General features: G+C 55.1%; 1 protein-coding gene across 3 annotated transcripts; it reads left to right on the top strand.

Annotated features, from left to right (window-relative positions):
• Nucleotides 1-3,408: 3,408 nt before the first annotated feature.
• On the top strand, nucleotides 3,409-9,140 carry LDHD (lactate dehydrogenase D). Of its 3 annotated transcripts, XM_055305791.1 has the most exons (12): nucleotides 3,678-3,813; nucleotides 4,180-4,227; nucleotides 4,559-4,671; nucleotides 4,910-5,051; nucleotides 5,269-5,410; nucleotides 5,547-5,706; nucleotides 5,965-6,164; nucleotides 6,259-6,387; nucleotides 6,468-6,595; nucleotides 7,099-7,189; nucleotides 7,274-7,385; nucleotides 7,467-9,140. In XM_055305791.1, exons 1-12 carry the CDS (start codon nucleotides 3,739-3,741, stop codon nucleotides 7,630-7,632), a joined length of 1,506 nt encoding a protein of 501 aa, XP_055161766.1. In that variant the 5' UTR covers nucleotides 3,678-3,738; the 3' UTR covers nucleotides 7,633-9,140. The 3 variants fall into 3 exon arrangements, with proteins under 3 accessions (XP_055161769.1, XP_055161766.1, XP_055161767.1); XM_055305794.1 differs by lacking the exons at nucleotides 3,678-3,813; nucleotides 4,180-4,227 and adding an exon at nucleotides 3,409-3,547; XM_055305792.1 differs by lacking the exon at nucleotides 4,180-4,227.
• The last annotated feature ends 931 nt before the right edge of the window (nucleotides 9,141-10,071 follow it).

Here is a 10,071-nt window from a genome sequence, read left to right as displayed (position 1 = left end):
AGACATGACCTAAACCTGTTGTGTCCAAGATTGCGAATCCGAGAAACCACCAAGGAGCCAACACCGATGCAAACACACGAGGGTTTATTTACAAGCTTGAGCTTGGGTCCAAGTGTACCCGACACAGCGGAGCAGGGACTTGGACCCCAGGTGCGTTTCTGCTTAGTTTTTATAGGCTGGTCTAGGGGATCTTCAGAAAAGGTGGAGGAATTTCTCAAGTTCAGTTTACATTATGATATGGGGCTTTCAAGGGCGTTGAGCTCTGTTCTTATTCTAATAGGGGCTTCCAGCCCTTGGCTTGGGCTCTGTTCTCATTCTAATAGGGGCTTTCTAGGACGTTAAGCTGCAAGCTGTTTTCTTCCTGTAACTGAAGTAAGGTAAAGTTCAGCTCTTATTCACAGGGTCCTGGGATGGCTGCACTTGTGATAACGCTGAACTCAAAGAGGAATGGCTTTAATTTTCTCAGCCTCTACAAACCAAGTGATCAAAGTTAACATCACTACTAATAAGACATATTGACGTCTTAAACTGCTGATATAATATATATTGAGAAGGGTGCATTGCTTTTGTGGTATTCTTGCCAAAAACGCATGACCTCAGTCTACTCATAAGAAATAGCAGAATCAAATATCAAATATAAAATATCAAAAAAAGAAATATCAAATATCTTCAATCCAAATTGAAGAACATTCAGTAAAGTAACTGACCAGTATTTCTCAAAATGTCAAGGTCAGAAAGACAAGGGAAGACTAAGGAATTATTACAGATTGTAGGAAACAAAAGATCAAGACAACTAAATGTAGTATGAGATGATGGATTAGATCCTGGACCAAACAACACCCCTGTCCACCCAAACAAGAGGACATTAGTGGAAGAGCTGGTGAAATCAAATTTGTAGTTCAGTAATGTACCAATTCTCTATTGATGAATGTTTTACTAGTTTTGACAACTATACATATGGTTATGTATAATGTAAACACTAGTGAAAAACAAGTTAAGACTATATAGGAATTCCCTGGACTATTTTTGCAATTTGTCTCAAAGTCTAAAATTATTTCAAAATAAAAAGTTGAGGGATGCCTGGGTGGCTCAGCAGTTGAATGTCTGCCTTTGGCTCAGGGCATGATCCGGGAGTTCTGGGATCATCAAGTCCCACATAAGGCTCCCTGCAGGGAGCCTGCTCTCTCTCTCTCTCTCTCTCTCTCTCTCTCTCTCTCTCTGTCTCTCATGAATTAATAAATAAAATCTTAAAACAAAAACAAAAACGGTTGAAAAGAATTTTGATACTCACCTTTTTTTTAATTTTTATTTTTTTATTTTTTTAATAATTTTTTAAATTTTTATTTATTTATGATAGTCACAGAGAGAGAGAGAGAGGCAGAGACACAGGCAGAGGGAGAAGCAGGCTCCATGCACCGGAGCCCGACGTGGGATTCGATCCCGGGCCTCCAGGATCGCGCCCTGGGCCAAAGGCAGGCACCAAACCGCTGCGATACTCACCTTTTATCTTATCTGTTAGTTATATAAAAATATCTTCCTCTTTTTTTTTTAATTTTTTTTAACTTTTATTTATTTATGATAGTCACAGAGAGAGGGAGAGAGGCAGAGACCCAGGCATGGGGAGAAGCAGGCTCCATGCACCGGGAGCCCGACGTGGGATTCGATCCCGGGTCTCCAGGATCGCGCCCTGGGCCAAAGGCAGGCGCCAAACCGCTGCGCCACCCAGGGATCCCAAATATCTTCCTCTTCTGGCACTACAGTTGAGTAGATGCATCTCCAAGTTGGTGCCTTAGTTGTACCTTACAAAGACCGTTGCTCTATAAGGTCAGTAGCCGCTGACCTGACCCCCCCCCCCCCAAAAAAAAAGGGGGTTGTTCGGCCTGAGGTGATGTTATGTGGTATACTATGTTAGTGGATCAAATACTCTGTGAGCCTTTAGACAGTAGGGCTGGCTGAGGCCATGGAGGCAGGAGAGGCAAATCCATACACATAATATGTGTTTTGTTGATTTCAAACTTCTTCCCTTTCAGAGTGGAAGAGGTCTAATGTAATTGACTTGTGACCAAGTGGCTGGCTGGTCTCCCTGAGGAATGGTACTATGTGGGGGATTCAGTGATGCAGTAGGGTGAACACTCAGCGACGGCAGTAGCCCAATCAGCCTTAGTGAGTGGGTCTTTGTGGGCACACTCACCATTGTAACCAGGACCTAGTAGTGGGCTAGGGGCACTTATCTGAATGGTATAGAGTCTCTGTTACAAATGTCACGACCCTGCTCCCCAACCTTAGGGATTTACATTGTGGTTCTTCTTTTAGGGTTTGCCACAAATGCTCCCTGGCATCTCTCTTCCAAACATAGATACCTCCAGTACCATTAGCTACATGTGGCTAATGGAAGCACAGATACAGAACACTTCCATTAGTACAGAAAGTTGTACTGGACAGCGCCACATCTTGATCTAACAATTTACATGAAATACAGAGACCACAGGAAGATATTAAACAATACCACATGGATGCAATCATCCAAATACAGAATGTGGAAAATTCTGCAGAACAAGTGACCCAGTTTCTTTAACAAATAAATAGCATAGAAAAAAGTGAGGTGGGGGGAGGGAAACTGCTAGAGATGAAAAGAGATTTATGAGACATGTTAACCAAATGCATTGTGTGGACTTTCACTGGATGTTGATTTGAACTAACCAACTGTGAAAGAGACTTTTTTTTTTTTTTTTTGAGACAAGCCAGTTAAGCATCACGCTGAGAATGGAAATGTGAATTCATTCAAATGTGGTTGGGGAGAAGGACCCAAGTAGGAGTTTGTATTCGTGATTCAATTGAGAAGAAAAACAAAGCTGGGAATAGCTTTATCTTAGTAATGTTAGCAACATGCTTCTCCAAATTTGCTGTGGAGGGAACACGGAGCTTGGAAGAGTTTCAAGAGCGGCAGCCACATCACTGCAGGATGGATCTGAAATCCACCCAACCGGAGGGTGGAGATGAAGGGACCGCTGTCGTCTTCTTCACAGAGCTGGTGAACTACTGCACATCCTTAGCTCTCCTCTTCCAGGGAGCTTTCCTGGCTTGCCTCACCACCCTATTCCATCCCATCCCGAAGTTGCCTCCATGCACTTTCCTTTTTTTTTTTTTTTAGATTTTATTTATTTATTCATAGAGACAGAGAGAGAGAGGCAGAGACACAGGCAGAGGGAGAAGCAGGCATCATACAGAGAGCCTGACGTGCGACTCCATCCAGGGTCTCCAGGATCACGCCCTGGGCCGCAGGCGGCGCTAAACCGCTGCGCCACGGGGGCTGCCCTCCATGCACTTTCCACCTCAGAGTCCTGCTCTCAGTCTCTGCTGTGAGACAAGCTGACACTTGCAGGATAAGAGAGAGGAAGGGTGTGTGCCAAGGCCCTAAACTGACCCAACAGGACCTTTACGGCCATGGCGTGGAGCCTGCCTTCTTTTGAAAGACCAAGGGAAGCCACCGCAGAGCACAGGGCGTTAAGGCAGCGAGAGGCTGCTATGCTGTTTCCCTGCGTGTGAGGTGAGCCTCTCCTCTCCTGCAGAAGTACTGACGCGTGCCTGCTGCCATGCTTGACTCCGCAAGGTCTGGTGGGGCCACCTTAAGGCCGTGCGACCTTAAGCAATCCCGCCCTCCCCACCCTCCTCCCAGTCAATTCACTGGTGCGGCCACTTGGCCACCTGCCTCAGTGGCCTTCTGGCTGTTGCCGAGAGATGGCCAGTCTGCTCCGGGCTGCTGCAACTTTGGGGCTGTTCCCCCGGAGGGGCTACTGCTCCAGGGGGGCGCAGGTAGGTAGGAGGAGGCCCACTGGAGGGTGGGGGGTCAGGTGCCAAGTTTCCAGCAGGCTCTTGCTGTACCAGTGCCCTGTGACCTTGAGCAGAGGATCACGGGGCTCACTCCATGCCAAGCGGGGGGGAGGGGTTGTTGAGTCAGATGGGCGGGCCTAGGCCCCCCACCCACCCCGCTGCCTACAAATGGGGCTGGGGGGGGGTGTAAAATCAAAAGCTTGTGGGCTCCAGGGCGCCCTCTTTGGGGATCCCAAATGTACAGACACATTTTGAAACAATGCCCGGGAGGTAAGGATGGTGGGGATGGGGTGCACCTCAGTTGACTGGCAACAGAGCTTTTCCTTCCCGTCCTTCCTTTATCTCTAGCTCAGTGTTCCCTGGTGTCCCTGGGACAGTGTTGGAGGAAATGCAGAGATAAGTAACCTTTCCAAGCCACTAAGGCAGGGCTAGCTATGTTATGGAACCCTGGGATGTTCCTTTTTTGTAGAGTGAATCTGGTTCCTATTTTTACCCACGTGGTGTGTTTTCCCAAGTGAAACACTGACTTCGATGGTTCTGTTTGGAAAGGGGCATTCTTGTAGAGTGGGTTTGCTTCCAGTGGGCCCAGTGGCGAGGCCTGGCTGCGCTGGCCCTCCGGTGTTGTCAGTGGGGGGCAGGGAGGACAGAGGTGCCTGCATTCCCTGCCCCACTCCGGGACCTGCCACAGGTGCCTCCGAGTGACTGGCAGTGTGTTTTTCCTTTGCAGGGTGAGCTCAGCAAAGGCTTTGTGGAGGCTCTGAAGGCAGTTGTGGGGAGCTCTCACGTGTCCACAGCTGCCGCCCACCGAGAGCAGCACGGACACGATGAGTCCATGCACAGGTGTGGGGGCCCTCCCCCATCAGAGCCAGGGGGGCTGGGCTGCTGGGAGTAAGAGTCCTGGACTGTCTTCTCCCCCACCCATCTGTTTTAGGGGGGCTCTGGCATTCTCTACCTCTCCTGCACATCCATCCCTCCCCCGCCCTGTAGCCTCAGGCCCTGTGATATCTTGGGGCTCCTTAGACAAGAGCAGGACTAGAGGGTGCTACGCTCCCAGAAATTGCTGAGGGTCTGGTTCTAGGTGCCAACCTCCAGATGCCGTGGTGTGGCCCCAGAATGTGGAACAGGTCAGCCGGCTGGCAGCCCTGTGCTACAGCCAAGGAGTGCCCATCATCCCATTTGGCACTGGCACGGGGCTTGAAGGTGGTGTCTGTGCGGTGCAGGTATGCAGCGCCCCCTTCCCCCGCATCCCCCCACCGTCCTGCTTGGGCTCTGGCCCCCTCCCATGTGTCACATTTGTGGCTGCCTCCACCCTGCCTTACCTGCCGCCTGGGGGCTCCAGACTGGCCGCCAGGTCAGTCCCTAGATGGGGTCCTATGGAATGTGGCCTGGCCCTGGGAAGATGGAGATCAATCAGCAACTTGGCGCCCTTCCTGTCAGGGTGGTGTCTGCATCAACCTGACCCATATGGACCGAATCCTGAGGCTGAATCCAGAAGATTTCTCTGTGGTGGTGGAGCCAGGCGTCACCCGCAACGCTCTCAACACCTACCTGCGGGACAGTGGCCTCTGGTTTCCTGTGGGTAGGCTAGAACTTCAGGCCCTTTTCTGGGGCCCTGAGGGCTCCCAGGTGGCAGGGCTGTTTTGGGGGCTTGAGGGGACCCCTGTATCTCTGGGCACTTGCCCCAGGCTGCCTTCTGCCTGCACTCTGCCCTCCAGACCCAGGCGCAGATGCCTCTCTCTGTGGCATGGTGGCCACCGGGGCCTCGGGCACCAACGCTGTGCGCTATGGCACGATGCGTGACAACGTGCTGAATCTGGAGGTGGTGCTGCCTGGCGGCCAGCTGCTTCACACTGCAGGCCTAGGCCGTCACTTCCGGTGAGCACCCTCCACCCCCGGGAACTGAGGCCTCCTCAGGCTTCTGAGGGGGCTGAGACGTTGAAGGTTTGGGGGTTCTTCCCACACCAGGCCAGTTTGGGCTATGCAAGGAAACACCTGCCTCGATGGCAGGCCGGCCAAGTCCCCGCCTGGCGGGGGCCTGGGGGACCATGCTGGGCTTCCAGCTCAGGCTTATGGCTAGAAACCCATCGTCTCATGGCTGGGCACTCACCTACCTTCTGTGTCCCCGGGGTCCAGGAAGAGCGCTGCTGGCTACAACCTCACGGGGCTCTTTGTGGGCTCTGAGGGGACACTAGGACTCATCACAGCTGCCACCCTGCGCCTGCACCCTGTCCCTGAGGCCACGGTGGCCGCCACCTGTGCGTTTCCCAGTGTCCAGGCAGCTGTAGACACCACCGTTCACATCCTTCAAGCCGCAGTGCCCGTGGCCCGCATCGGTGAGCTGGGGGCTGGGCAGTCTAGGTGGGCTCCCCGGAAGAGGCAGCCTTTGAAGTCTGGGCCTCCCCTCCCCGGCCTTCTCCTTGGCCCCAGAGTTTCTGGATGAGGTCATGATGGATGCCTGCAACAGGCACAGCCAGCTGAACTGCCCCGTGGCGCCCACCCTCTTCCTCGAGTTCCACGGTTCCGAGCAGGCGCTGGCCGAGCAGATACAGCGGGCAGGTGTGCTGGGGTGCCATGGGGTGGGGGGCGCAGGCTGGCCAGAGTGAGGCCCCGGGTCCACAAACCCTGCTCCCCTGCAGAGGAGATTGCTGGGCACAACGGAGCCTCCCTCTTCTCCTGGGCCAAGGAGGCTGAGGAGCGCCGCCGCCTGTGGGCCGCACGGCACAGCGCCTGGTACGCGGCCCTGGCCCTGCGGCCCGGCTGCAAGGTGAGTCGGGCTGAGCCGGAGGTGGCCCCCCAGCCCCACCACCCCGCTGTCTGGAGCAGCAGGCGGAGACCCACCGGGCAGCACTGCCCTGCCCAGCTCTTCCCAGGCACTAAGCGGGAAGGTGGTTGTCTGCGGAACCCTCAGGAGGGGCGCCGGCCCTGAGCGGGGCCTGGGCACGCTCCTAGGGGCTGTGAACGTGGAGGTGGCCCGAGGGAGATGATGAGGTGGGAGGGGTCAGGCTGACTGGGCTCTGGGCAGCTAGGGGGCCCCCGGGGTCCCTGCAAGGTGGGAGCTGGGAGGGCCTCTGCGGGCGGGTCTGGGAACTCACCCTCTCGCCATTTGTCCGGTTGTCCAGGGGCAACGGGCCCAGAGCAGAGCAGCTAGTTTCTGTGGGTGAGGCCAGGCCTCCTCTGAGCTGCTCTTAGCCTTGACCACAATGACCTCTTACCTCCGGCTGGTGACGGGGCGAGCGGGGACAGCCTCACAGACCTGCTCCCACCTAGGGCTATTCCACCGACGTGTGTGTGCCCATCTCCCGGCTGCCGGAGATCCTGGTGCAAACCAAGGAGGACCTGAAGGCCTCGGGACTCACAGGTCTGCACGCCCCCAAACGCGGGAGGGGAGGGGAAGCGGAGGACAGCAGGGCTGGGGCAGCAGCTCTGTCCTCTGGGCCCCCAGGAACCATCGTTGGACACGTGGGTGACGGCAATTTCCACTGCATTCTGCTGGTGGACCCAGAGGACACCGAGGAGGTCCGCAGGGTCATGGCCTTTGGAGAACAGCTGGGCAGGTAAGAGCAGGACCCTTGGCAGGGAGTGGGGTGGGGGGTGGGGAGGAGCACCCCGCTGAGGATCTCTTCACTGCCGCCCAGGCGGGCACTGGCACTCCATGGGACGTGCACCGGGGAACATGGCATTGGGCTGGGCAAGCAGCAGCTACTCCAGGAGGAGGTGGGTGCCGTGGGCATGGAGACCATGCGGCAGCTGAAGGCCATGCTGGATCCCCAAGGCCTCATGAACCCAGGCAAGGTGCTGTGAGGGGCTCCCAGCACTTGGCCCACAAGCTCCAGACAGCGGAACCTCCTGTTCTAGAACCTTCCTTCTTGTCACAGGACAGTTCTGCCTTGGCTCAGAACTGCTGGGCTCCTTACCTGCCTTCCTCTTGGTCTGGTCCTCCCTGCTTCCTCAGAAGCAAGGCCTCTTGGTCTTCCTCTTGGTCTGGTCCTCCCTGCTTCCTCCCTGCAAGGCCTCAGAGACTCAGCTCCCTTAGCCCTACTCCACCTGCCTGGTGACAGGAACATGCCTTTCCTGGTGAGGGTCTCCTTGTGCCCCTGAAATAAACCAGAACCCCATTTGCAGCAGCCTGGGGGTGAGCAGACAGTAACTGAATGGCCTGCTGTGCCTGCCCTCCCCACCTCCGTCAGGTTCTCTGTCTTTTGTCCTTGTCTCTCATCCCTCCTCCCCTGCCTGGGAGGGGCCCAGTATGGCTTAGGCTACAGAAAGTGGCTTTCAGGGACAGGGTCCCTGTCCCATCTGCTGGTGAAAACCCCAGTGCCCGAGGCCTTGCCCATAGCCCACATCCCTCATGACAGACTACCCAACTGAGCCTGGCCTGGGCCTAAGAGCGTTCTGAACATGTTCAAGTGGCTGTTGCCAGTTTGAAGTGAAGATTTTCTCCTTGTATTCTACTTCTCCCTGGTGTGATGGATTATATTACTAGCTTTTTACCCTCAAAGTCAGAATCTGCCCTCCCCTGGGCCTACCTGACCCTTAGGATCTCTGGCCCCACCACTTGTCCTGCACACTGGTCAGTTGTTCCGAAGCCCACGAGAGGGCGCCCGACACCATAGGATCTGCTCAGGACTCAACCTCTGATGGGGCCTGTAGTGCTCTGCCCAGGGACACCTCCCTCCCTCCCACCTTCCCAAGGTTGGGGTGGGGGAGGCTCAGGGTCCCGGAAACTCTCATTTAAACTCCATCCCAGGAGCCTATCATGCGGGCTTGTCTCCCTTGCCCCGTGGCCTTGGCCTGATCAAAGCAGGGAGGCCGGTGGGACCTTCCCAGCTCACCTCACCCTTACAAGCCACGGTTGAGCTCCTTTGCTGCCTCCACCCTCTGGACCCCTCCCTGCCTCTCCCCATCAGCCTTCCAGGCCCTGGGCAGAGGCTGCCTTCTGGGACTTCTCAGCCAAACTTGGTTCTTGGAAGCTACTCCTGGACTGAGCCCAGTTTGCCCCTTTAGTACATTTCTACCCGTGCTGTGTGAGAGCAGTCTCTGTGCCAAGCGGTGGTGTGGGGGCAAGCCTCATTGGCTCTCCCCAAGCCACCCACCCACCCGATCTAGTGTTAGCCTCATACATCTGGACACACAGCTCACTCACACCCTGCCTCCACATGGATTGCCTTGCCCCCGAGCCCAGGGGAGAAGTCTGCAATGGAGGTTTCTCCCCTTACTGGGGATGACTCTTCTTTGATGAGCTGAAAGAACAAGCACACTGTTCACTGAAATACCAGCCCTTGAAGATTCAAGTGACTATTTTTGCCTTATTTGCTTTGTGTGTGTACTTTCTGGGGAACCATCTGGAATTGAGTTACACATTTCTTGACACCATTTACCTATAGAATTTAGCATCTACTAAGCCGAACAATGTTAGAAAAACCTCAACACTGTGAAATGGCTGCTAGGTGAATGGTCTCAGTGAGGTGCTTCTGCCCAGGAAGCCCCCAAAGTGTCCTGGGTCCTTAGTGGAGGGAGGGGATGGAAGCCACCTTGCAGTTCCTACCGGTTCCCTCCCCTCCCAGAAAGATAGAGCTTGGGAGAGCTGCCTGGATTGCGCATGAATGACAGACCAGTCCTACCTGGGAAGCCTGGACAAACCCTGACCACCCCCACCTGAGGAGCCGGCAACCCGGGTGGATTCTGAGGACGCTGCAGCCAGCAGAGGGCTGCTGTGTGCTGGGTGGGAGTGGAAGTCGTTGGGGGTGGGGATAGGCACCAGCCCCAGGAGCCTGGAATAGCGCCCAGTGCACCCAGCACCCAGCGTGGGCTCCAGCCTGCCCCCCACTGCCTCCAGGCCCACTTGGCTCACCCAGGGTGCTGCCAGGGCCACCGGGCCTAAGCCACCAAGGTGGTCTTAAAGGCCTCTGCCTCCAGGCCCAGGGGTCAGGCAAGGAAATCTCCAGGGCCAGTTCTGCTAGAGGAATTAAATTTAGAACAGGGAGACACAGTTGCCAGGCAGAAGCAGGAGGTGCTGTGAATAGAACAGTGCTCTCTGCGATGACAGAACTATGAGGAAGCCTGCTCTGCATGTGCCAGGGGCTTCTGGGCAGACTCCCTGACCCTCCCGGTGACCTCAGAGCTGGGCGGCTTTGTCCCTACTCACATGCGATTGAGTCTGAAATCCAGAATGAAGTTGTCTCCCCCACATCATTCTACCAGAGGAACCCACACGCAGTTTAGAGCTCATGCTCTTGCCGC

Source organism: Nyctereutes procyonoides, unplaced genomic scaffold, assembly GCF_905146905.1.
Source record: "Nyctereutes procyonoides isolate TBG_1078 unplaced genomic scaffold, NYPRO_anot_genome, whole genome shotgun sequence".
Taxonomy (NCBI): domain Eukaryota; kingdom Metazoa; phylum Chordata; class Mammalia; order Carnivora; family Canidae; genus Nyctereutes; species Nyctereutes procyonoides.
Note: the sequence above shows the minus strand (reverse complement) of the source record. Positions and strands in the feature narration are given on the sequence as shown.

Excerpts from the sequence above, each read along its gene's own strand:
- LDHD (XM_055305791.1), top strand. The coding sequence starts at position 3,739 with ATGGCCAGTCTGCTCCGGGCTGCTGCAACTTTGGGGCTGTTCCCCCGG. Across the intron at positions 3,814-4,179 it reads ACTGCTCCAGGGGGGCGCAG|CTCAGTGTTCCCTGGTGTCC; the intron begins GTAGGTAGGAGG and ends CTTTATCTCTAG. Across the intron at positions 5,707-5,964 it reads GGCCTAGGCCGTCACTTCCG|GAAGAGCGCTGCTGGCTACA; the intron begins GTGAGCACCCTC and ends CCCGGGGTCCAG.